The sequence below is a fragment of the Staurois parvus genome, unplaced genomic scaffold (genome assembly GCF_062004578.1).
Source record: "Staurois parvus isolate SC_StPar_1 unplaced genomic scaffold, SC_StPar_1.0 ptg000194l, whole genome shotgun sequence".
NCBI lineage: Eukaryota > Metazoa > Chordata > Amphibia > Anura > Ranidae > Staurois > Staurois parvus.
The window spans coordinates 101,717-129,331 of record NW_028317990.1 but is presented as its reverse complement, the minus strand read 5'-3'; the positions used below and the strand labels follow the sequence as shown (position 1 = coordinate 129,331).

The window sequence follows — 27,615 nt, the reverse complement described above, 5'->3', positions numbered from 1 at the left end:
AAAATACTTACAGCATAGTGGGTCTTCATAGCACCAGTCATCTAAAATACAGAATTAAATAGAAGAGCATTCAAAATGTGAATCATTAAATATCATCACTGATAGAATGTGTAGGTCACTTAGGTATGGATCATTTTAACTTTGTGCTAAACACCTTGTACAAAACATAAGTTATCAACTCTAATAAACTGACACATTTGAGCTCATTTACTAAAAGGGAAATAGGGTGATCACTTTGCAAGGGAAATTTCCCCAGAGTTTAGTGAATGTTGTGAAATGTTCCTTTTGCAGATAACACCCAATCATGTGCAAGGAAAATAAATAAAACAGTATTTGCAGCTTGCACATGATTGAGTGATGGAAGTCATTTACTAAGCTCTGGGAAAAATGCCAATACATCTTCCCTTGTAAAGTGAACAGCCTTTTTGCATTTACATAGCCATCAGAATTTCAATACTGGATTTAGTGCATGAGATTTTTGGAACGCTGATCCTACTGATACCACTGTTACTGTAAAATGTATTGACTGATGTGCTGACTTTTGTCTGAAGTGTACGGTTAAGCTGGCCATAGAGGGATCAAAATTTTATCAGGGATGAAATTTGATCCATCTATGACCACTGGCCACAAGGTAATCTAACAATTGACATATCTAAAGGTGTGGCAGTTCCCCTTTAAACTTTAACATTTCTAACAGTATTTGCTTGCAAAGCAAGGTTTTCAGCTCTCTTTCCCCCTCCCTTATTTCCTGTAAAGTAATGTGTACCAGCCTGTAGCTAGCACCCTTATCTGTAGCTGGAATTCAAGGCTATATTCTGCACAGTTTAGAAAGTCTTTTGAATGTGTAGAAAGTGAAAGAGTTAAAATATGCATTGTGATGTGATCATTGGTATATACGCTTGCAAGAAGTGATTACTACTTTTGACCATTGGCTTTGCAGGCATGAGCCCGGCTGGGTCAAACAGCGCTGTTTTTAATAAATCACTTGTTTTCCTCAAGGTCCATGTCTGGAGTTTCCTGGTTTTCCAAAATTGCTACTACAACAGGACTTTTGGAAAAGTTTTATTCGATCAGCACCTGCAGCGCTGATCAGTGTATTCTGGCACCGGAGGAGTCCCCACTGTCAGAATATAATAGCTCAGTAGGGATGATTCCTCCATTCACCTGTGGCTGATCAAAGAAAAAAACTAATCATCTATGGATATCATACAGTAAGCTTAGGTGAAAGGGTTAAAGTGTTTCTAACCCCAAGACCCTGCATTCGCTATACAGTATCTGGTCTCCCACAGTACATACAACATGGAAATGCAATTATTTTAGTAAATATAAACTACTAAATACCTTTTCTCATCAGCAGTTAGGGCAGTCTTGTAACTTCTATATCAGTGCCCAGCTGAGCACTGGTTAAAGCTTGTAGGAGGAGTTTACTTTCTCCCCTGATTGTCCTATGAGGCTGCATAACCCCTGACCCTCTGTCTAGACAGCACTGGTTATCTGCTGATCATATGCACTGTCCCAAGTGAGAATAAAAAAAAACCTTCTTTGGCAATACACACCAAACTGAGCATGTGCAGCTTGCCCCCAAAGTTCGGTTCTCTCAGCAGATGGATTGAGGAAAAAAAAGGGGAGGATCAGAGAAGACAGGATCAAACAGCTTATTTACATGGTGTGGAAGATAAACCCCCTTAGGTTCTACCATGAGTAGAACAAGCATGCTTTACTGCATATACAGACTGATTTTACCTTTTTGGCTTTAGTAACACTTTAGGATGAGATGAAAGATTTGGTTTACGGGCTAAAGCAATCCAAAGAGGCTGTAAACAATCCGCAGTGTAAACCAAAAATTGTGAAATAAACCATAAATAATGTTCTCCCAAAGTCCAAAATATATAAAAGTATTGGTTCTGTAAAAAATATGCTGTGATCAGTCATCTGTGCAAACCAGTAAAGTGCTTTTCCAAATGTCTGTGCTTCCTGTTCTTTATTTTCTCCACGCGAGTGACTCACAACAACCAGAAAGTGCCTGTGCTTATTCACCACTCCCCTTGTGAGTAGCACTCGCCAAATAATGATGACTCCTTATGCTGAATAAGAAGGTCAGTAGCTCTTTACATAAGCTTTCCATCCACCAGACATCCTCTTCATATTCTTCTGGGGTTCAAGAGATCAAAGACATAGTGTCATTGAAGTTCCTAAAGTGTTACTAAACCCACAACAGACAAATCAGTCTGTATATGCAGTAAAGCATGCTTGTTATACTCATGGTGGTACCTAAGGAGTTAATCCTCTGCATTGCGTAAAAACACTGTTCGATCCTGACTTCTCTGATCATCCCCTTCTTATCTCCTGAAAAGACATGTCATGTGGAGTCACTCTGCACATGCTCAGTTTGGTGTGTATTGCTAGAGAGGTTTTTTTTTGGGGGAGAGTGCATGTGATCAGTAGAGGACCAATCAGCACTGTCCAGACAGAGGTCAGGGGTTCTGTATCCTCCTAGAGCAGAAAGGAAACTCCTCTTGCAAGCTTTACGCAGTGCTTGGCCGGATACTGATAGAAGTCACAAGACTGTTATATACTGCTGATGCGAAAAGGTATTTAGCAGTTTATATTTTCGAAAATAATTGCATTTCAATGTTGTGTGTACTGTGGGAGATCAGATATAGTGAGTGCAGGATCCGGGGTTTAGCATCACTTTAAGCTTTGACAATAAAACCTGGAAGCTGGTCGGTTTCTATTCAGAGCTGCACCAGATTTTGCACTCTCAAGTTTTAAAAAAATCAACCCCTAAGTGTGCTTGCAGCTTGCATTACTTACATTATTGTTCTTGATTTGCAAACATTTCATTTATATGTCAGTAAAAATGGATACGCTTCTTCGAATTTGAGAATGTAAGCTATAACTATTGATAAGACAAAAAGTTATCTGCAGTAAGACTGCATTCACAACTAGTATTTAATAGTGTTTTTTTGCGCATTTTTTTTCAACTGAATGGGCTGCCTGCACTTCAAACATGTCAAAGAAGCCTCAGCACCTTTTTCAGGCATAAAGTTAAGCGCATTTTTACTGGTGGGGTGCCATTAACAATTAATGGCACCACAAGTGCAACATATGTTTTGTGAGCGCTCCTTAGGCGAGCGCCTTCACAGAAGCTGTGAATGGAGCCTAAAGGTGAGAGTATTATTTTTTTCTGGGTTTAATGACAGTGATCAAAGAATTCTCAGCCTCAAAAAGGAGATACAGGCGTACCTCAGTTTACGAATTTAATGCGTTCTGCGGGACTTTTCGTATTGCGGTTCGTACGGTTTCCCATAGGAATGCATTGAAAACCAATTAATCCCATCCGGAGGTCAGAAAAAAAGTTAAAAAAAAAAAAAAAAAAAAAAGTATTTCATCTGTTCAAAACTCTTAATAAAAAGTGCACTTTAAAGGCATAAATACTGTACAGGGACATGATTAAAAATTCGTTTGTAAATGCATTGAAAACCAATTAATACGTTCGTATTGCGAAACAAATTCCACTTAATCCGTTCTGGAGGTCAGAAAAAAAGTAAAAAAAAATATTTTCTGTTCAAACCTCTTTATAAAGTGCACTTTAAGGGCACAGTACTGTACAGGGACACAATAAAATAAATTTGTAAATGCATTGAAAACCCATTAATCCGTTCTTATTGAGAAAAAAAAATTTGTAAACCAAGGCATTATTTTTAATGAATTTTCAGTCGTTAACCGAGGCATTCGTAAACAGAGGTACGCCTGTAATCCTTTATAGAATAAGGAGTCATTTGTGTTCCTTCACCTCCAAGTACTTAAAAAATCAGCTATAAACAAATCTGCTAGTCATCCATCCAAACTATCTGCTAAAAAAAATCATAACCTTATAAACACCCAAAATGTTCTACCTGAAGCCTGGCAGCAGAGAGCAAGGGAAAAAATGCCGATCAGTAGGAGCATCTTCAGTCTTCCTCACACTGGAATTGAATAATGGTAGTATAAATGTTAGCTTTGAATATACAATTTAGGATTTGTTCATATGTGGGCTAGGTAGACACACATTCAGGACTCCTGGTAAAATGCTTGTTTAAATGTCATTGTCACACTTGCAGAGCAGGAAAATGGACTCTGCAGTGCTAATGGAGACGAATGGCCAACACAAAGCTGTCACATGAAAAACCTACCTTGGGGGTCCACTAAGATTTGGCCATTCTGCATAGACAGCTTCAAACTGTTGAGTTGGTGTTGGAGATTAGTTTGACCAAAAAAAAAAAGTTTCAGCAGCTCTAAATAGACTGGAGGTTTTGGATCTGTGGCTTTATATTATTGGATTCTAACTAAAGACCTGTTGGAGGCCCATGAAAGACTTTCAAACACTGGTTGAGAGAATTCTTGTCTGATGGAAAAGCTGGATATTTTAAGAAGAATTGCTGCACCTAAAAATATTTACCGATAATTCAAATTTTGATTTACTTTCATATGCAGTGCAGGACAGTACACTGTCAAAAATGTTGCATCTTTGCCCACTCCTTACTCTACATCATTCTCATTGGCAAGTATACATAAAATACCAGGAGGTGACCAATCACATACATGTTCATTCCACTAAGACAGTTCAATCAAAGTCTAAAGGTGTAGCCTAGTGCTTCGAGAGCTCAGGGATGCCCCCTTCATCAGGGCTTATTTTATTGGTGGAAGCCAAAAAGTGGTGGTTGGGAGGAAACTGGTCTGGTTCAAGGATATTTGTCTACATAGGAGAAGGGCATTTTGCTGCCACCCACCATACTCCCAACACCTCCCCTGCAGGCCTGTGTAGAGAATGGAGGGTTTATTCGCTCCCCACATCCCCTCACTGTCTACAGCCATGTTCTTTCACATTGTGCCCATAAGGTGCCAGGATGCAACAGAAAAGGACATCACATAGCATAAAAAATTTGACCTTTGACCAGACCTTCAACCCTTACACTAACAGTGGCAGTGACCTAGATCAAACCTGGATCTAGCAATATTTTTTTTTTTTTTTTTTTACACACTTTATTGATATCTCTCCCCTTTAGTCTGTAGGAAAGTTAAAGAGTCCACAAACCAATATCTGACATTCGATCAATCCTGATGTACTGATGGGCCATCTCATTTGAGGACTGAAAACGCCGGGATAGTACAAAAACCCCCCAAATGACCAATTTTTGGAAAATAGACAGCCCAAGGTTTTTAGTAAGAGGCATGGCAAGTTTTTTTAAATTGTAATTTTTTGTCACAATTTTTTGGAAAAAGAAGAAGAAATTAAACAAAAATATTAACTTTTTTTTTTAACATGTTGTCACCAGTCCAGTACAGCGTTCGCATATAACTGGTGTGGCGGTGATCATGGACACTGACTGGCGAGTATGTAAAAAAAAATAAAAAATTATATATTATATATATATATATATATATATATATATATATAGTGGGGGTAGCTCAGGTGGTGGATCTCCTTCCCTGGGAAAAAGGTAGGCCACACAGCAGGCTTTCTTAAAAATCTGACTGGTTGTCAGTTTATTTAAAAGGTTTGTAAGATATCAAAATAAACAAAACATCAAAATAAACCCTTGCCATCCAGGCACTAACTAAACATAGAACTTTTTCCTCTCTCACTGGTGAAGGGCTTCTCCATATCACCAACCCAAAACAAAATCATAAGCAAACCTTTTTCTCTTGCTTGTATAACAATCACTTTCATGCACAGCTCTCTCAGAATGGCTCTCTGAGTCCCAGGCCACAAGCAACTCCTTGCTCCAGCCCTGTCTTATTTATACCACCTGTGGTGGTCATCAGTGGAGCACAAAATCTGGTCCAGAACCACCCCTGCCATTGTGGCCTCAAAAATCCGGAGTGGACTCCACCTAAACTTCAAAGTATGAGCGAATGCGAGGTAACACATAGCGTCCATCTATCACCTCGCTGTTCATACTGTCACATATTCCCCCCCCCTCTGCTCAAGCCCCTGCGGCTGAGCAACTGTCCCAACCAGGCAATGGACCCGGGAAAGGGCATCGACATTACTCTGCAGTTTCCCCGCTCTGTGTTCCACTGTAAATTTGAATGCTTGTAGCGTAAGAAACCACCTTGTCACTATTTTTCTCCTGGTTATCGCACATCCATTTGAGCGGGGCATGATCAGTAACCAACTTGAACTGTCTCCCTAACAGGTAATATTTCAGGGCCTCCAAGGCCCATTTGATGGCCAAACATTCCTTCTCAACAATTGCATAATTTCTCTCATGTTTGTTGAGCTTTCTACTTAGGAAGACAACGGGGTGCTCCTCTCCTTCTCTGATTTGGGACAGTACAGCACCTAGTCCCACATCAGAGGCATCAGTCTGTACCACAAAGTCTGTTGTGAAATCTGGGGTCACCAGCACAGGTTGGGCACAGAGAGCTTGTTTCAACCTTTGAAACGCGGTCTCCGCCTCAGGATTCCACTTAATCATGACCGACCCCTACCTTTTGTCAGATCTGTCAGTGGGGCTGCAATGGTGGCAAAATTGGGAATAAACCGCCTGTAGTATCCTGTGATCCCAAGAAAGGCCCGGACTTGTTTCTTATTTACCGGTTGGGGACACTTTTGAATTGCCTCAATTTTATTTATCTGAGGCCTAATGAGACCTCGACCAATAAAGTAGCCAAGATATTTGGCCTCCTCCAAGCCTATGGCACACTTTTTGTGGTTGGCGGTAAGACCTGCTTTCCTAAGCGAATCTACTACTGATTGCAAGCGGGACAAATGAGATTACCAGTCTGGACTGTGGATGACGACATTGTCCAAATAGGCAGCTGCATATTAGCAATGTGGTCTTAGCGCTTTGTCCATCATTCTTTGGAATGAGGCAGGAGCACCATGCAAACCAAACGGCATCCGCTTATACTGAAAGGACCCCTCGGGGGTAGAGAATACCGTCTTTTCTTTTGCAGATTCCGTTAAAGGAATCTGCCAATAGCCTTTCGTCAAATCTAAGGTGGTTATGTACCGAGCCGTTCCCAAACTGTCAATGAGCTCATCCACCCGAGGCATCGGGTACGCATCGAATTTAGACACACTGTTCAGTTTCCTGAAATCATTACAGAATCGAATGGTTCCATCTGGTTTTGAGACCAACACTATGGGACTTGACCACTCACTGTGAGATTCCGCGATCACTCCCAACTCTAACATGTCCTTTATTTCCTTTGCAACCGCTTCCCGCCTGGCCTTGGGTATTCTATAGGGCTTTACATTTACGCGGACCCCTGGCTGGGTAACTATGTCATGCTGTATGACCGTGGTCAGTCCAGGTAGGCGAGAGAAGAAATCTCCATTCTTTCTCACAAACTCCTTAATGTCATTCTGTTGGAGTACTGACAAGGTGTCCGTTATAGGTACCTGAGGGGCCATGGGGAACCCACCCTTTTAGGGGCTTGGTACTGCCAACAAACTTTCCCTGTCTTTCCAAGGTTTTAAGAGATTAACATGATAGATTTGCTCAGGTTTCCTTTTCCCTGGCTGGTAAACTTTATAATTTACTTCCCCCACTTTCTCTCTGATTTCAAAGGGACCTTGCCACTTTGCGAGAAATTTACTTTCCATGGTGGGAACTAGCACCAGCACTATCCCCAGGGTTGAAGGTACGGATCCTGGCACCCCGGTTATAAACCCTTCTCTGGACCTCCTGGGCTTGCTCCATGTGTTCCCGTACAAGTGGCATGACAGCTGCGATTCTATCCTGCATCTGTGAAATGTGCTCGATGACACTTCTATAGGGCGTGGACTCTCCCTCCCAGGTTTCTTTTGCAACATCTAGCAATCCCCTGGGATGTCTACCATACAGTAGTTCAAAAGGTGAATACCCCGTAGATGCCTGAGGTACTTCTCGTATGGCAAACATGAGGTATGGCAACAAAAAAAATCCCAATTTCTCCCATCTTTGTCAACCACCTTTAACATTCTTAAGGGTCTTGTTAAACCTCTCCACAAGCCCATCGGTTTGGGGGTGGTAGACCGAGGTACGGAGATGAGAGATTTTGAACAATTTGCATAGATCTTTCATAACTCTAGACATAAATGGCGTGCCCTGATCCGTTAACATCTCCTTTGGAATACCTACATGACTAAACACCCGGACAAGCTCTTTGGCGATAGTTTTAGCGGAGGTATTACGCAAGGGAATGGCTTCTGGATACCGGGTGGCATAGTCAAGAATCACCAGTATGGGCTGATGTCCCCGGGCAGACTTTACTACTGGACCCACTAGGTCCATGCCCACTCTTTCAAACGGTACTTCAATTATGGGTAGAGGTGCTAGCGGACTGCGAAAATGGGGTGAGGGCGCAGAATATTGACATTCCGGGCATGACTCACAATACGCTTTGACATCTCCATGTAAGCCTGGCCAAAAGAATCTCTGGGTGTTTTCTCTACACCCAAGTGCCCACCCATTTATGCCCATGGGCTAAATCTAGTACCATCCGGCGAAAGGGTTTGGGGATCACTAACTGTTCTACCACCTCCTCCCCTTGCTTTACCACTTGGTATAGCAACTTATTTTTGAGAGCCATGTAGGGAAAAGACACCCCTACATCATTTTCAGCTGGTTCCCCATCAACCATTTTAATGTTTTCTCTGGCTCTATTAAGGGTGGAATCTTTCAGCTGTTCCGAACAAAAATCCTCCTTTCTGAGCTCCAGGTCAGGCACCACATTCTGTCCACTCTCATTAGATCCAGAGATAATCTTGTTCAGCATCGCCAAGGTCTGGGTTGGGATCCAACTCCTCCTGCTTTCCAGCCATTACAGAGAAAGGGAAAAGGTCTTCACGTTCCTCGGACACCCCAACAGTTTCCCCTTCCACCTTGCCGTCAAAGGGGTCAGGAGTGAGTTCAGGAGTTTCAGGTGTTTCCCCAGCAGGGGGAGCTCGGTCCTCCTGAATCCTCTCCTTATCCCATAACCTCCAGAAATGGGGAAAATCCCTTCCCACTATGGCTTCATGAAGCAGTGAGGGTACGACTCCTACTGAATGTGTCTCCAGGCCCCAGGGAGTATCCATCCCTACCATAGCAGTCTGATAATTACGTGTATCACCATGAATACAAATAACCCCAATAGTGCTAGGGTGGAACCTTGCAGGGTTTACCAAATCACTTCTGACTAAGGTCACAACACTACCCGAGTCTAGCAGAGCAGTTACTGGCTTTTTATCAACTCAATCACACACATTTGCTTTTCCATGCGTTCCTGACATACTGCAGTACATACCACCTGTGCAAAAAGGGACATGCGTTTTCCTAAATAAGCATTTTCACATTGCATAAGTTCATCATGTAAAGGACAGTTTGCAGCAATATGACCTAACGCATGACAACGATAACATTTTCTATGTTCAGTACCTAGACCTCTAAACAGCCTCAGGGACCTTCCTGACCTATTTGGCCAGTCTCTAGGTCCTCAGCCTACAGTCTCATTATCTGGCACAATAGTCTTATCACTTTTCCCTGAGCCTTTGACCCATGGAACAGTCTTACCGGATCCTCCGGGTAGTTTTCCACCCCTAGCGACCTTGGGGTATGGCCCAGATGAATACAAGTCCTCAGCGGCTGTATATCTCTCCACCAGGTTCACCAGCTCATTTGCCAACTTAGGGTCCCCATGGCCAACCCACTTCCTCAAAGTGGCAGGGAGCGCATGTAGATAACGGTCCATGACCACACGCTCCACAACCTGAGGGGCTGACAATACCTCTGGCTGGAGCCACTTCCTTAAGGAGCTCTCGGTCTGCTTGTTGGGCTTCCGCAAACTGGCAATTCATTTCCTGTTGTGCTCGTTGGGCCTCCACCAACTGGTGATTCGCCTCTTGTGTTCATTGAGCCTCCGCAAACTGGCGATTTGCCTCTGCAAACTGGCGATTGGTTTCCTGCTGGGTTGCAGTGGCCTGCAGCAAGGCTTTTATTACATCCTCCATCTTCCCACTTGCTCAGAAAGTTGCCCGCCAAATCCACCATATGTGGAGGTAGCTCAGGTGGGGGATCTCCTTCCCTGGGAAAAAGGTAGACCGCACAGCAGGCTTTCTTAAAAAACTGACTGGTTGTCAGTTTTTATTTAAAAGGTTTGCAAGATATCAAAATAAACAAAACATCAAAATAAACCCTTGCCATCCAGGCACTAACTTAACATAGAACTTTTTCCTCTCTCACCGGTGAAGGGCTTCTCCTTATCACCAACCCAAAACAAAATCATAAGCAAACCTTTTTCTCTTGCTTGTATAACAATCACTTTCATGCACAGCTCTCTCAGAATGGCTCTCAGAGTCCCAGGCCACAAGCATCTCCTTGCTCCAGCCCTGTCTTATTTATACTACCTGTGGTGGTCATCAGTGGAGCACAAAATCTGGTCCGGAACCACCCCTGCCATTATGGCCCTAAAAATCCGGAGTGGACTCCACCTAAACTTCAAAGTACGAGCGAATGCGAGGTAACACATAGCGTCCATCTATCACCTCGCCGTTCATACTGTCACAATATATATATATATATATAAAATATACAGTATATAGATTTTTTTTCAATTTGTTCTATTATTTTTATTTTTTACAATTTTTTTTCAACACACTGTAACTAGAGCAATATCATGTTACTATAGTAAATTGTACTATTCAGAGCAAGTGATCAGTATTTGTTTTTAGTTATGATTGCTAATACCAATGTATTTCATCACATGGTACAGATTGCCTGTGATTGGCCCTGTCTGTACCATGTGACCACTGTAACTAATCACAGCTAACAACACAATTGTATACAATGGATGGCATGAAATGAAGCCATCTATTGTATACAATTGTCATGTGATTAGTCACAGCAGTCACATGACACTGGCAGTGAGCTGGTGTAGTGATCTTTCATCGGCTGTGTCTCGTGGACGTTTTGTGACTTTGGCTTAAAAAAATCCATTGAAGTCGCAGCCAGAGTTGCAAAGATAAGACAAAGATGCAACTACCTTGCAACTTTTGTGATTTTAGGGGCCTTTTTGTTGAAAAAAAACATTCCGCTCTGGGTAATCTCGCCCCTTTCACACAGATGTTCCGACTGGGTCCACTTGACCATTTTTAAGGACCCGATCAGAACTTCTATTCCCCTCTATGGCTGACATCTAATCTGATCCGATCCACCAAAAAGAGATGGATTGTGATCCATTCCCCGTCCATCCGTTAGATAGGATGGCAGTTGGCTGGAAAAGGACAGGAGGTCCGTTCCCATCCACCCCCATAGAGTACAGCAGGCTGTGTCTGTGCCCGCTGTTCAGCAGCAGAGTGGACATGAACCTGTCATCTGTTGCTCAGTGGAGAGATCCCCCACTGAGCAAGTGGATCTACTGACAGGTCAACCCCGTGTGAAAGGGGCCTCAATGTACATTGCAGGGATTTCAACAAACTTTGTTGCAGATTCCTATCTTTTGTTATTCTGAGGAAATAGCTGTTTGTCTATGTGAAAGTGAGGAGTGATTATATAATTATCTATCAGCTGATGCACTAGCAGGGTTCTAATGAGGAAAGTGGCTGCATCCTTTTAGACATGATTTCTCCTTGGGAGCATCTCACCAAAAATGGCAGTTCTGTTGCAGGTGATGCCCAAAATCTGACTTTTATCTTAATTATTTTATTAAATATAACCAATGCTCTAATCTGAGGGATGAAAAGTTTGCTGCGATAATAACTTTGACAGTTAAATAGTATATTTACTGAAATAGATCTCTACACCAGAGCTAAAAGAGGGGCATTGGGGAGGAATGGGGGGGAGAGGGATTTGGTTTCAGAGGATGAAAATTCTTTCCAAATTAGGGCTGGTTCACATGCATATGGTGAATCTTTGGCACGCCACGTGTTACACGCGGTTTTAGGTGTACTACCATAGAATTGTATAGTGCCCGGTCACACCGTTACAATTTCAGGTGCACTTTGCGAATTGAAATTGCATCTAAAGCATGTATATGTCACTGTCTTAACATGTGCAATTTGCTGCAGCGCAATTTCTAAAGTAGTTCTTGCATTACTTTTTCTGCAGTTTTGTTTCACCAACATAGACTGCAATGGAAACCGCACTGCAAATTGCAAGAAATCGTTGAAAATCTTCAGAAGTAGCAATAAAATCTTCAGAAATCGCACACACATCACAAAAGTTTAAATTGTAGCAGTGTGGCCGGTGACTTAGGGGCAGTTGAGGAGGTAAGAAATATTAAAAGATAATAATAATTCAAATAAAAAACACTGATTTTCAGAAACAAATATTCAAATAACCCAGCACCATCTGAAATCCTGGGACAGCCAACTTTGCACATTTGCTGTAAGGTTCACATTTTGAAAGTCTTTACACAACAGATTGTGTGCATTGATATGCATTCACATTCTGAATTGCATTATAAAATGCACTGCAATTCTTTTTTTTAAATTTCTTTAAAGCCACTACCTGAAAGATTAAAAACTATCCCTTGCAGTGGGGCTGTGCTTGAACTGCAAGGGTTTGCTGCTCATTTTGTCTAGAGGAGAGGAGAAACGCTTTTACTTACCTGATCCTCCCCAGAAGATTCCCGCACAGTCCAGGGGCAGGCTGTTCATCTCTGTCATCCTGTCCAATGCAGGGCTATAAACCCTGCATTGGTCTTGATGATGTCAGGACCCTAGACAGCTGGAGCATGGGAGAAAGAACGCTGCAGGGAATGGTCTAGCCATAAAGAGGAGCAGTGGATCTGGTAGGTAAATCTACTTTTCTGTGTTCCCTAGATCGGAACGAGTAATTACATCTTGCAGTGCGAGCAGTTTCATCATTTTCTGGAGTTGGGCTTTAAACTTCACTAAGCTTTATTTGTAAAGGAAAACGACTGACTGTTCTGACTCTTGTGTTTAAGCATGTTGCCATGCACCTATGCCATATGGAAGAAAAATATATTTGAAATATATTTTTAAATATTCTTACCAAATATATTGACATATATTTGAAATACTACAATTTTGGCCATATTCAATATATTTAAAAAATAAAAAATGTATATATATATTTTTATATATATATATATATATATATATGAAAAATATTTGTAAAAATATATATTTTTTAAAATATATTCTTCAGATATTTTTAACATATAAAATAGTCATTTTAACATATAAATTTTACATATATTTGTAAATACATTCCAAAAATGTAGATTTGTATTCTTAAAGACATACAGTATATCTGAAATGTATTTTTTTAAATATTTTTCATATGTTTTGTAATAAAAAAGTATTTCAACATACCATCTATATCTCTATATATCTCTATATATATATCTGTGTGTATATATATATATATATATATATATATATATATATATATATATATATATATATATTTTTTTTTTTTTTTTTTTTTTTTTTTTTTTTAATTTACTGAACTATATTTTGAAATATATTGAATATGGCCAAATATGTAGCATTTCAAATATATGTCAATAGATTTGGGAAGAGTATTTTTAAAATATATTTCAAAATATACTTTTTGTACTGTACATGCATTTACACAAAAAAAAGAAATAATGAAATACATTGCTTTGACAATGTATGTGCATGGGCATGTGTTGATCAGCGCAATATAGCGCATATGTTGTGAATGGACCCTTACAGCAACTGTTTTCTGTTATTCCAAAAGCAGCAAACCATGCATACTGTATATTTTTAATCTTATCATTATTAAATAATATATATATATATACACACACACACACACACACTATATACATATGGTATTATGTATTATTATGAATAGTGTGCTGGATTGGTGTGCTCCTGCTATTACATCCTCTGATCTGTCCTCTTTGTTGTACATAATTACATCACTGCACCTATTGTATGACCTGTAGGGGGGGGGGGGGGTCACAGAGAGGACAGGAAGTGACATTCCAGGGACTGTCAGCTCCAATTCTGCACAGACTGATGGAGAGATTTCAGCAGAAGTGCCAGGAATTTGGGTAGATGAAATAATTGCATAATTTTATAATGTTACATTAAGCCGGGGTTCACACTGATGTGGTGCGGAATTCCGCACCGCATCACAATCGCACTTCATTCATGCGAACCTCTGCAGGTGTGTATGTTAACAACACCCTGAAATCAGTTCGCAAAACGGTGCGATGTGCACAGATTGCATGGGTATGAATACGCCTGGGCGATCTGATTCCAGTGTGGACCAAAAAAAGGGTCCTGCACCTTTTTTGGTGTGGATGCGGTGCGATTTGAGCCATACATAATGTATGGCTCAAATCCCACTGCACAGAATTCGCATGTGATTTGCACAGGAATGCAGTGCGGTTCCTGTGCGATTCACATGCGCAGAAGTGTGAACCCAGGCTAAGATTGATTGATTGGCAGATTGACTGCATGTATTATATATAAATCATTCTAGGAAATACAGAAGGTAATTATATATTTTATATTAGTAGTCTTATTTTAAAATCTTGTCCTGTATGTTTTCCCAGCTTTGAAGGCTCATTCGAACCAGAAATTGTGCATTTTTCTCAGCATTTCCACATGTGCATTTACCTGTGTTTTACATGTGTTTACATGCACTTGCAGTGCAGTCTAAGTTTTTGAGCTTATTCCCACCAGATGCAGTGGGATGTGTTCATGAACACATTGCCACTGCATCAGGGGCATATTTACCATACAGCAAACAAGGCATTTGCCTTTGGTAGCATTTTTCGGTGATAGAAGGGACACAGGGGAGAATGGAACCAGACCCAGTGAGGCACTGCATGAGCTCCACTCCGCCACATGGGATCCGAAAGAGGCTGCAGACTGTTGTTCCTGGGGATATCCGGATAACTGGATGAGCTCACCTGGGCTTTCCTGATCATGGCTCCGGTAATCTCCGGCTGTCTGATTGGGGGGGCACAGTTTTTGTGTTGCCTAGGGCAGCACAAAACCTACACCATATTGCCAAACGTATTGGGCCAGCCCTCCAAATCATTGGATTCAGGTGTTCCAATCACCTACATGCCCACAGGTGTATAAAATCAAGCACCTAGGCATGCAGACTGCTTCTACAAACATTTGTGAAAGAATGGAGCTCAGGGAATTCAAGCGTGGTACCGTGATAGGTTGCAACCTGTCCAATAAGTCTATCCATGAAATTTCCTTGCTACTAAATATTCCACAGTCAACTCTTAGTGGTATTATAACAAAGTGGAAGCAATTGGGAAGAACAGCAACTCAGCCATGAAGTGGTAGGCCACAAAAAATGACCGAGCGGGGTCAGTTCATTCTGAAGCGAACAGTGCGCAGAAGTTGCCAACTTTCTGCAAAGGTAATAGCTAAAGCTTCCAAACTTGGTGTGGCCTTCAGATTAGCACAAGAGTGCGTAGAGAGCTTCATGGAATGGGTTTCCATGGCTGAGCAGCTGCATCCAAGCCTTGCATCACCAACTGCAATGCAATGCGGCCGATGCAGTGGTGTAAAGGACGCCGCCACTGGACTCTAGAGCAGTGTAAACGTGTTCTCTGGAGGGACGAATCACACTTCTCTGTCTGGCAATCCAATGGACGTTCCTGGGTTTGACGGTTGCCAGGAGAACAGTACTTGCCTGACTGCACTGTGCCAAGTGTAAGGTTTGGTGGAGGAGGATTATGGTGTGGGGTTGTTTTTCAGGGGTTGGGTTTGGCCCCTTAGCTCCAGTAAAGGGAATGCTTAAGGTATCAGCATGCCAAGACATTTTGGACAATTTCATGCTCCCAACTTTGTGGGAGCAGTTTGGACATGATATGTTCCAACATGACCTCAACCCCATAGAACACCTTTGGGATGAATTAGAGTGGAGACTGCAAGCCAGGCCTTCTTGTCTGACATCAGTGCCTGACCTCACAAATGCACTTCTGGAAGAATGGTTAAACGTTCCCATAGACACATTCCTAAACCTTGTGGACAGCCTTCCAAGAAGAATTGAAGCTGTTATAGCTGCAAAGGGTGGGCTAACTCAATATTGAACCCTACTGACTAAGACTGGGATGTCATTAAAGTTCATGTGCATGTAAAGGCAGGTGGCCCAATACTTTTGGCAATATAGTGTATGTAGGACTGTCAGAAATTGAAGACCTAAGGCTCTGTTCACACTGGCATTGAAAGCAGGGGTTTTAACGCTCCTCAAACTCCTATGTAATTGTTAATATGGACAGCACACAGTGCTGTTCACATTATCAAAACATGGAGTGTTAGTGTCGCTTCAAACTTGAAGCTTCATGTTGAGTTTGAAGGAGTTGAAACATTTCAACTCCTTCCATTCAAGTCTATGGTAACACACCGCAAATACATCGACATGCATTTGTTGTGTGGTGGCGGCACGTATATAACATTACAGTTTACTTTTTAAAAAATATGCATTTGTGGTGCTATTAACGCTGTCGAATGCGCAAAAAATGCACATAGGGTGCCTGGGGAGTATTTGTAACTACGTTAAGCGCAAATTAAACAAACCTATTAAAGTGCATTAACGCTATATGTGCATTTGTTAACTGTTAGCATTTTGAGTCAAGAGTGAATAAACCCTACAAGAGGAAATGAGGATCAGAGAGTATGCTACAATTTTTGCTGGGGATATGCTGCAGAAGACAATCAGACACTAAGAAATGTTACATGAGGCTAGCAGAGATCAATGCTATTACCCTAATCAATGTTCCTGCTGAAAACTGAGGTCCGAGGGATGCACATCATATACCTAAATGGCCGCATGCCACCCTTGGGCCACAGGTTGGGCACCAGGGGCATACACAGTCCAAAATCAATGCTAGCTAATTAGCACATATCACAGCACTGTGTTTCAATTCATTCCTAAACAGTACAGCAAGCTGCATTTTTTTGCAACGCAAACACACATAAATGTATGTATGTGTTACATAATGCACATAAAAACAACTCTGTGATGACCTGTCCTTCATCATGCCAAAAATGCTTAGCAAAAAAGACAAACTTCAAACACATGCTAAACATATGCACCTGTGGGAATGTATGTAGCCAAACTTGTTTTAGGTTTCCAGAGTTTCCTTTACATATGTTGCATTTACGCACATTTATGCGCATTTACATTGTGAAAAATATGCAGTTTGCTCTACTTTTTTTTTTAACTGCACTGTACTGCAAAGGCAACACATTGGTATGAATTGTACTCATTAGCTAACATTGACTTTGGACTGTCTATGCCAGCCTTTTCCAACCTTCTTGTCCTAGAGGAACCTTCAAAATAAATTTCAGGTCAAAGGAAACAACTGCTAAAACCCATTGGTAGTCAGTTTGAAGAATGTCCCTTACATTGTGGTCTGTGGGAAGAATGTTCCTTACATTGGTGGTCAGTGGGAAGAATGTCCCTTACATTCGTAGTCAGTGGGAAGAATCTTACCTACACTGCTGGTCATTGGGGAGAATTCTCCTTATATTGGTGGTCAATAGGAAGAATGCTCCTTACATTGGTGGTCAATGTGAAGAATGTGTTTACATTGGTATTTAGTGGAAGAATGTCCCTTTCATTGGTGGTCAGTGGAAGAATGTCCCTTACATTGGTGGTCAATGGGAAGAATGTTACTTACAATGTGGGTTAGTGGGAAGAATGTGCCTTACATTGTGGTCAGTGGTAATAATGTTATTTACATTGGTGGTCAGTGTGAAGAATGATAATAAAATAATATCTGTTAGTGTTACTTTAACCTCTTGTCCTACGGACACAGCTGATCACGTGATGTGGTAAAAGGCCAATCACAGCGGCCTTTTACCACCTGATCAGCGGTGTCCAATGACATGCTGATCAGAGGGAAATGGAAGTGCCGGTTCTCGGCTGCACTTTCCTCACACTGTCAGATCGTGAGGAAAGTACTGCCGAGAACCGGCAGTTGTCAGAGCGGGGATCGGCACCGATCATCAGGGCACTGATGATCAGTGCCCTGATGATCGGTGCCCAGCAGTGCCACCCGCAAGTTCCGCCCAGCAGTGCGCCCACTAGCTCCGCCCACCCGTGCCCAGCAGTGCACCCACCTGTGCCCAGCAGTGCACCCACCTGTGCCCAGCAGTGCACCCACCTGTGCCACTCTGCAGTGCCACCTACCTGTGCCCAGAAGTGCCACCTACATGTGCCCAGCAGTGCCACCTACCTGTGCCCACCCACCTGTGCCCACCAGTGCCACCCACCAGTGCAGCCCAGCAGTGCTGCCAGTCAGTGCCCAGGGGTTGTGCCAGTCAGTACCCATCATCAGTGTCACCTATCAGTGCCGCCTATCAGTGCTGCATATTAGTGCCGCTTATCCGTGACACCTCATTAGTGCTGTCTATCAGTGCCGCCTATCCGTGACACCTCATTAGTACTGCCTATCAGTGCCCATCAGTGCCGCCTATCAGTGCCCATCAGTGCTGCCTCATCAACGCACATCAGTGAAGGAGAAAAAATGCCTGTTTGAAAAATTTTATAATAGAAACAAAGAAACTTTTTTTTTCCAAATTTTTTGCACTTTTTTATTTATAGCGCAAAAAGTAAAGCGCCCAGCGGGGAGTAAATACCACCAAAAGAAAGCTCTATTTGTGAGGAAAAAATGATCAAAATTTCATATGGGTACAATGTTGCATGACTGCGCAATTGTCAATCAAAGTGTGGCAGCGCTGAAAGCTGAAAATTGGCCTGGTAAGGAAGGGGGTATAAGTGCCCGGTAGGCAAGTGGTTAAAGGCCAACATTTTTACTTAACCACTTGTCTACCAGAGTAATTTTTTCCATTTTTGCACGTGTTAAAATGCTCATTTTAGGCCTGAAGATTTGTTAACCCTTCCCCCCTCCAAAAAAAAAAGTATACATTTTGAGAGCAGAGTCCCTGGAGAATAAAATGATGGTAGTTTCAGTTTTTGTATGTCACATGACATTGCAGCACGTTTATCAAATGCAAATTTTAGTGCACACAACCAAATAAATTTGGTAAAATATAAAAGGGGGAGGGTGCACATGCACGGAGCCGACCAAGCAAGACATCCTTGCCTAGTGCTCCGTTTCTCCTGAGGACACACAGCTATGAAACAGCATTGTTTGGTATCGAAGGTACAGTTGCAAGAAAAAGTATGTGAACCCCTTGGAATTACGTGGAGTTTTGTATGAATTGGGCATAAACTGTGCTCTGAACGTCATCTAAGTCACAACAATAGAAGAACACAGTCTGCTGAACATAATACTACACAAACATTAGATGTTGCCATGGTTTAATTGCACATAACATGTAAACATTCACAGTGCAGGGAGGAAAAAGTATGTGAACCTTTGGACTTAATAACTGGTTGACCCTCCTTTGGCAGCAATAACCTCAACCAAACGTTTCCTGTAGTTGCAAATCAGACCTGCACAACGATCTGGAGTAATTTTGGACCACTCCTCTTCACAAAACTGTTTCAGTGTAGCAATATTCTTGGGATGTCTGGTGTGAATCGCTCTCTTAAGGTCATGCCACAGCATTTCAATCGGGTTGAGCTCAGGACTCTGACTGGGCCACTCCAGAAGGCGTATTTTGTGCTGTTGCAGCCATTGTTTTGTTGAATTACTTGTATGCTTTGGGTCATTGTCCTGTTGCATCACCCATCCTCTGCGGAGCTTCAGTTGGCGGACAGATGGTTGTATGTTTTCCTGCAAAATGTCTTGATAAACTCTGGAATTCATTTTCCCATCAATGACAGCAATCCGTCCAGGCCCTGAGGCAGCAAAGCAGCCCCAAACCATGATGCTCCCTCCGCCATGTTTTACAGTGGGGATGAGGTTTTGATGTTGGTGTGCTGTGCCTTTTTTTCTCCACACATAGTGTTGTGTGTTCTTCCCAAACAACTCAATCTTGGTTTCATCTGTCCACAGTATATTTTTGCCAGTAGTGCTGTGGAACATCCACGTGCTCTTTTGCAAACTTCAAACGTGCTGCAATATTCTTTTTGGACAGCAATGGCTTCCTCCGTGGTGTCCTCCCATGTACTCCATTCTTGTTTAATGTTTTCCTTATTGTAGATGTGGCAACAAAAATGTTAGCATGTGCCAAAGATTTCTGTAGGTCTTTAGCTGACACTCTGGGATTCTTCTTTACCTCATGCAGCATTCTGCACTGTGCTCTTGCAGTCATTTTTACAGGACGACCACGCCTAGGGAGAGTAGCAACAGTGCTAAACTTTCTCCATTTGTAGACAGTCTGTCTTACCGTGGACACATGAACATCAAGGCTTTTGGAGATACTTTTGTAACCCTTTCCAGCTTCATGCAAGTCAACAATTCTTGATCGTAGGTCTTCTGAGAGCTCTTTTCTGCGAGGCATGGTTCACATCAGACAGTGCTTCTTGAAACCAGTAAACCCAAAACAGGTGTGTGTTTTTTAAGGGCAGGACAGCTGTCAGCAACACATCCAATATCATCACACTGATTGGAGTCAAGGTTGGCTCACTCCTGGCTCCAATTAGCTCTTTGTAAAAGTCATTAAGCTAGGGCCTCACATACTTTTTCCTCCCTGCACTGTGAATGTTTACATGTTATGTGCAATTAAACCATGGCAACATCTAATGTTTGTGTAGTATTGTCAGGAATGGACTGGCCAGCAATAGTGGGACTCAGCTGCCTTATGAGCTGCAGTACCAGGGCTGGCCAGCGGGTGCTCCCAGCAATCAGAGACTCAACCTTGCAGCCAGTCAAACACCTGGAACTAATTATACTGGTGTATTTAAGGGACATTCAGACCTGCAGACTCTGCCGTGGTGTTGTGTTTCTCTTGGGCCCTGTATCCTGTTCCTGCTCTCTGTTCCTGTCTGATTCTCTGCTGACCCTGCTCTGATCCCTGGCTTGTCTGACCATTCTCCTCTGCCTGACCCTCTGTGCCACGCTGCCCGCTACCTGCTGAACCTGGCCTGTGACCCCGACCATTCTCCGCTTGCTCCCCCTGTACCTACCTGCCCGACTGATATTGACCCGGCCTGCCTGACGATGCTTGCATTTTATGTACTGTTATCTGTGGGTGGTTGGTTGGTTTGTTTGCACTGTGTTATGTTTTAGTATTGCACTGCGTTTATGTTTGTATGGTTAGTGTTAATAAATTACATTGTTTATAACATATCTGAAGTCTGCGTTTCCCTGCGTCAGTCACACACCTCTGGTCATACCCGGGAGCCCTGACATTACACCAAGGCCAATCCTGACCAGAAGTGGCTGCACAGGGAAGCCATCTTGGCTTGTTGATGGGAAGGATGGATCTGGATGAGGTTGCGTATTTATATCTGCTAGTGTTTGATGACAGGGAGTATGCTTATCAAACTCTGAAGGAGTGTACCCGGGATGAACTGCTAGAATGTATACGGATCGCTCATGTTCTAGTAGATCAGGGCACAGAATTCTCTGAGATGCAGCCTTTGATTGAGGTTTGTGCTGAGTTGGTTTCATCTGGTACCCCCGAATGCAGGGATGAATTTTTGCCACCATTTAGTGCCGACCAGGTAGAGTCCCTGGTGTGGTTATTAGAGGATGATGTGGGTTACTTTCTGGAGCGTTATTCCACATGTTCACCACAGGTATTAAGGGATTGTATAAACGCAGTGCAGTCATTGACCAGACAGGCTTTGTGTAAGCTCAGCTTTGTTCAACCCCTACTGCAGACATGGACAGACTTGTTGCACCCAGCCTCAGTCAGCTTACAAAAACCCAGTCCTGCTTCTAATCTATTTCCTCAAAACTCTATTCCTGCATTCCCAACAACTCCTCCTGCCCTGCTATCTACCGCATGTCAGTACCCTGTTCCCACTCGCTGCACCTATCCTGCCTTTAACCCTGTAAAAAAGCCCTCTGTAGCAACTGCTCCCTTGCCTGTTCCATCCTCCAGTTCTTCTCTGTCTCCAGCTGCTCCATTCGTTTGCAGACCTGCGTTTACTTGCAGTGCTCCAGTAGTTAAAACCAGAAAAAAAAGAAAATTCTTTCCAACCAATACCATCCTGCCAGTATCCAAACCGGTGAACCTGCCTTCCGTGGTTCAGCCTGAAGCCTCTACTCAGCCTGAATCCTCTACTCAGCCTGATGCCTGTACTCGGCCTGATGCCTGTACGCAGCCTGATGCCTCTCTTCAGCCTGAAGCCTCTACTGGGCCTGAAGCCTCTACTCGGCCTGATGCCTCTACTCGGCCTGAAGCCTCTACTCGGCCTGATGCCTCTACTCGGCCTGATGCCTCTACTCTGCCCGATGTGCCTCTGCCCGGAGTCCAGCCCTATGTGCCTCTGCCCGGAGTCCTGCCCGATGTGCCTCTGCCCGGAGTCCTGCCCGATGTGCCTCTGCCCGAAGTCCAGCCCGATGTGCCTCTGCCCGGAGTCCAGCCCGATGTGCCTCTGCCCGGAGTCCAGCCCGATGTGCCTCTGCCCGGAGTCCAGCCCGATGTGCCTCTGCCCGGAGTCCAGCCCGATGTGCCTCTGCCCGGAGTCCAGCCCGATGTGCCTCTGCCCGGAGTCCAGCCCGATGTGCCTCTGCCCGGTGTGCCGCTGCCCGCAGTCCTGCCCGGTGTGCCAGTCTTTGATATCCCGCCAGTTACCAGACCCAGGCGGTGGAACATTTTGCCCAGCTAGGACTGTTTGGAGCGTCCTGAGGCCGCTCCTTGAGGGGGGGGGGTACTGTCAGGAATGGACTGGCCAGCAATAGTGGGACTCAGCTGCCTTATGAGCTGCAGTACCAGGGCTGGCCAGCGGGTGCTCCCAGCAATCAGAGACTCAACCTTGCAGCCAGTCAAACACCTGGAACTAATTATACTGGTGTATTTAAGGGACATTCAGACCTGCAGACTCTGCCTTGGTGTTGTGTTTCTCTTGGGCCCTGTATCCTGTTCCTGCTCTCTGTTCCTGTCTGATTCTCTGCTGACCCTGCTCTGATCCCTGGCTTGTCTGACCATTCTCCTCTGCCTGACCCTCTGTACCACGCTGCCCGCTACCTGCTGAACCTGGCCTGTGACCCCGACCATTCTCCGCTTGCTCCCCCTGTACCTACCTGCCCGACTGATATTGACCCGGCCTGCCTGACGACACTTGCATTGTATGTACTGTTATCTGTGGGTGGTTGGTTGGTTTGTTTGCACTGTGTTATGTTTTAGTATTGCACTGCGTTTATGTTTGTATGGTTAGTGTTAATAAATTACATTGTTTATAACATATCTGAAGTCTGCGTTTCCCTGCGTCAGTCACACACCTCTGGTCATACCCGGGAGCCCTGACAAGTATTATGTTCAGCAGACTGTGTTCTTCTATTGTTGTGACTTAGATGACGTTCAGAGCACATTTTATGCCCAGTTCATGCAAAACTCCACGTAATCCCAAGGGGTTCACATACTTTTTCTTGCAACTGTATATAGAGGCTTCAAACAAAAATGTAAGCCAAAATCAATCGTCTTGGTCAGGGCCTTCTCCAAGCTTTCAACCTCCCGGCCTGCGACACCGTGCACTCCCAAACAGACCCTGCCAGTGGCTACAACTGGCGATGAGTCAGATAAAGAATTTGGGGTGACCCCTCTAGCCCTGCAATTTGGTAATTCACAGCCTGCCCTGCTCCGCTAGTTCGAGCTGATGCTCAGGAAAGCCCTGAAGCATACCTCTGACACTGTCACTGAGAAACTGACCTGTGAAATCTGGGACCTAGGTCAGCCCTGTGTGAATAAAATCTTACTCTTCAGTCCCGCCTTGAGGATTTTGAAAACAGTGCCATGTGTTCTAACCTACGCATACTTGAGACAGTGAAAGACCTGCAATCCACCATTACTGCAAACTTGTAGGAACTGGCACCATCAATACCATTGAGCGCCTTGAGATGGACAAACTCTACAGAAGGAGAACGCCCCCAGCACAATACCCCCCCCCCCGGTATTGTAGTGACTTTCTCTGCACTAAAGAGCAATTGCTGATGGTGTCTCGCTTCAATGAGTAGTCGGTCTTCCAAGGTCACCGTTACCAGATCCTTCATGATTTTCCAAGGTCACCCTTGCTAAAAACGGAAAGCCTTAAAGCCTCACCTGCAGATACTACAACACCACCGCATTTCTTACCGCTGGGTTTCCCCTTCTCCATTCGCTTTTCCTACAAGGGATCCTCGTATCTTTGTAAGTCGGCTCAGGACCTCCAATCTATACTCTAGGATCTCCACCTGGCACCACAAGATGCAGCTGCTGAGGGCTCCTGTCACCGCTCTGCATCCTGCTCCAGAGGAAGCTCCAAGCCTCCCCTGGGGTGAAGGCTCCCTCAAGCACTCACAAACGAGGATGTTTTATCTCACAAGCACCAGGTCCTGAACACTTCATGGACTGAGTGCTTCCTTCCAGGTGTATGAGACACCTCACCATTCCCTACCCTCTTCCCTCTTACTCTCCTAGCGAGCCCACAGAGAACCTCCACGTCACCGTAAATATACCCAGTTGTTTCAGGCTTAATTGATGGACTCTGTTGTATTTGCTCTCTTTGCATTCATTGCACTACAATTTTGTTTGCTTAATTGTTCCCAACCCTCCCCTACCAATACCCACAAGCATATATAGCCTCTGCCTCCGCTAAAAAGAGAGATGTACTTATTGCCTTTCATCGATCAACGCCATTTACACTCCTTGCAGAGATCACTGTTTCTCACTGTTGGCTCCTCTCCACTCCTTCTAGCCTGGACCATCATACCCTTCTCTTGGACTGACCACAGCGCCGTCCTCATGTCGCTCTCATTTCTGATCCCTAGACCTATCCACACATTTTGGTATTTCAATGACAGTCTTTTGGCAGACTTGGACTCTTGGAAGTTGAAACTGCCCTTACAAACTACATTGCTAACAAGTCGTCTATGGACATTTCCCCTTTCACATTATGGGAAGCTCATAAACTGCTCATCAGGGGTGTCTGTATCAGCCAGGCCTCACACCAGCACAAAAAGAAAAGCCTCCAGAATAAATGCTTGGAGGAAGCCTTTTATAAGGCCTCAGCATCCTTTCAAATCCACCCTCTCCAGAAACTGAACAGGACTTTAAAAAAGCGAGCTTAGAGCTTGACCTTTTTCTGACAGAATCAGCAGAAAAAACCCTCTGCAAGCCGCAAAACACACTTTATATGAAATCAAGCAAGCCTGATACATTCCTGGCTCTGGTGCGCCGCAGGGCTGAACAACCCCCAAACCCATTAGACTGAAGCTGTTACAGATACTTATACTAGCAACCCAATGAAAATCATACAGGAATGCCATAGATGCCTTGTAGACCTTTATCAAGACTTTAAAGCTTTTGACCATGTCCGCACGGATACCCTCCTCTCCACCCATCAACTTCCTACCCTCTCCTCCTCTCATTGGGAGAATCTGGAACGACCCATTACAGCCAAAAAAATATGCATAGCAATCAAAGCTCTGAAACAACGTAAACAACCGGGTCCTGATGGCCTCTTGGTGACCTACTACAAGAAGTTGATTGATCTTCTCATTCCCCTACTTGTCAAAGCCTATAATTCACTCCATTCTTTAATGGCAGCTATTTCCATGATTCCCAGGCCACATGCAGACGATTCCACCTGGTCTAACTTTAGGTCAGTATCGATCCTCAATCTTGATGTCAAAATCCTCTCGAAAATCCTGTCCACCCATCTCAACCCTTTTATCAGCTCTTTAGTACACAAAGACTAAGTCGGGGTTTATCCCGTTTCATCAAGCGGGCGACAATGTCTGACGCATAACACTTCTGGCCTATGCTGCTCATACACGTCACTTTCCTTTGTGCTTTATCTTTTTAGATATACATAAAGCATTTGACACGCTTTCATGTCCTTATTTGAATTTTATTCTGCGTCACTGGGGGGTTTGAATTCCATTTTCTATATGGACCTCTGCGCTATACGCTAATCCCACAGCCTTTGTGTCATGCGCTGGCTATGATACCTTCCCTATAGAACGCGGCACCCATCAAGGATGCCCTCTCTCCCCTCTCCTTTTTGCCTTAGAGATTGAGCCCCTAGCCCTATTAATGCGCTTGAACCCTAATATTCATGGGTGGTCATCACCACAAGCTCTGTCTCTTTGCAGATGCCATCCTTGTCTTTATGACCTCCCATTTAATTTGTGCCCCAAAATTATTAGAAACTTTTTCCAGTTTTAGACGCATTTCCAGTCTTATAGTTAATCCCCAATCAACAGCTCTTAACATTTCCCCACCGTCTAGCTTTGCCAGATCCTCCTCTTTCCTTGGGCCAGCAGGCGCATTCCTTTCCTGGGTATTAAATTCACAGAAAACCCATCAGATCTCCATACAGCAGACTCCCAATACTTTTCCACCTCACAACTCTAATGTCTATTCAGGCCTCTTGGCCTTTGGCTTGGATGGACAAGATCACAGTTGGTAAAATGTCTATCCTCCTTAAAATTCTTTACCTCTACTCCCAATCCCGGTTCCATCCCATTATCTACGAATCTTGCAACAACAAGCATCTCTATTTATCTGGGGCAATCTTAGGCCTTATTCCAAAAAATACCACTCCTAATATTGGTGATAATTAGCGGCGCATTATATATAAGTGTCACATTAATTCCTTTTGATGGTCTCTATGTGCAAACTCATTTACACAAATATTAAGTGGTATATATTATATGTGACATAAAAATATATATGACAAAAAATAAACAAATTATATATGATATAATAGGGATCCCTATGATTAAGTTAGGTATGATGAAACATGTCAGGGTGTAACGGTGCAGCGGACAGGTAGTGACGCAGATACGCAACCAGAAGTGATGAGACAGCGTTCTGTCCGGCAGATCCAGAGGTGGTGAGAGCACCTGCGATATCTGTTTCACTGAAAGACTATTTTAAATAAGGCTCAACTAATTTTGGAATGTTGTAAGTGCAATATTTTGGCCTATTAAAGTTGTTTACCTTTGGTAATACACGACTGGAGCGAATTTCTTTCTCTATGTAACTATGGAGAGGAATATATATTATGATCCTGGCTACCATTCTTATCATGGGTGATTATTGGAGGAACCTTCCGCCCGGTCTTAACAATTTGGAGTCTGTATAAAGTGGAAAAATGGCTGTGTTCTGATGATCCTGATTTCTGGAATTTATGCAATAAGGCTCATTAAAGGCTATGTTCTTGTGAGTGCATGTACAACATTTGAGCCAAATGGGAAATTCTGTAGTATATTTACTTGTTTGCATCCTTGTAGAAATAGGCAACTCTTTTTAAAATACTTTTTTTTAATCATTATTAGCGCTCCCCAGTGGATGACATCAATACTGATAAAGGCAGCCAGAATGAGTGATGACAAGCTACGACGGAAAAAAGCATACAGAATGCTGCAGAAACTCCTGGTGAGTACATGATTTTGGAAAAATAGTAGTATCCTCAAATTTACTAGTAACCACAGTCATTGTGACAAACTGTAAGCAGAATTGGCGCTCTGATCTGGTCACATGATCTCTCCAGTGGCAGCAGTGAAGAGCAGAGATTGCCCACAATGGCTGCAGAGCCTGGGAGATGATGTCACCCATGGACTTACTATGGGGCATCTGTTGTCGGCTGTCCCTCCTCTCCCCATTAAGCTGCCACCACCTCCTTT

General features: G+C 43.5%; 2 protein-coding genes across 2 annotated transcripts in view; one reads left to right on the top strand and one right to left on the bottom strand.

Annotated features, from left to right (window-relative positions):
- LOC149461724 (carbonic anhydrase 12-like) overlaps positions 1-27,615 on the bottom strand; it is a 61,967-nt gene that overhangs the window by 17,244 nt on the left and 17,108 nt on the right. The window contains exons 2-3 of the mRNA XM_089677873.1: positions 3,900-3,968; positions 12-41 (exon numbers count right to left, since the gene is read on the bottom strand). Of these exons, the coding sequence (XP_089533999.1) occupies positions 12-41; positions 3,900-3,951 (82 nt within the window). The 5' untranslated portion in view covers positions 3,952-3,968. The remainder of the gene's footprint in view (positions 1-11; positions 42-3,899; positions 3,969-27,615) is intronic.
- The window catches only part of LOC149461723 (uncharacterized), a 55,031-nt gene continuing 37,830 nt past the window's right edge, over positions 10,415-27,615 (top strand). Inside the window, exons 1-2 of the mRNA XM_089677872.1 lie at positions 10,415-10,473; positions 27,268-27,367. Of these exons, the coding sequence (XP_089533998.1) occupies positions 10,415-10,473; positions 27,268-27,367 (159 nt within the window). The remainder of the gene's footprint in view (positions 10,474-27,267; positions 27,368-27,615) is intronic.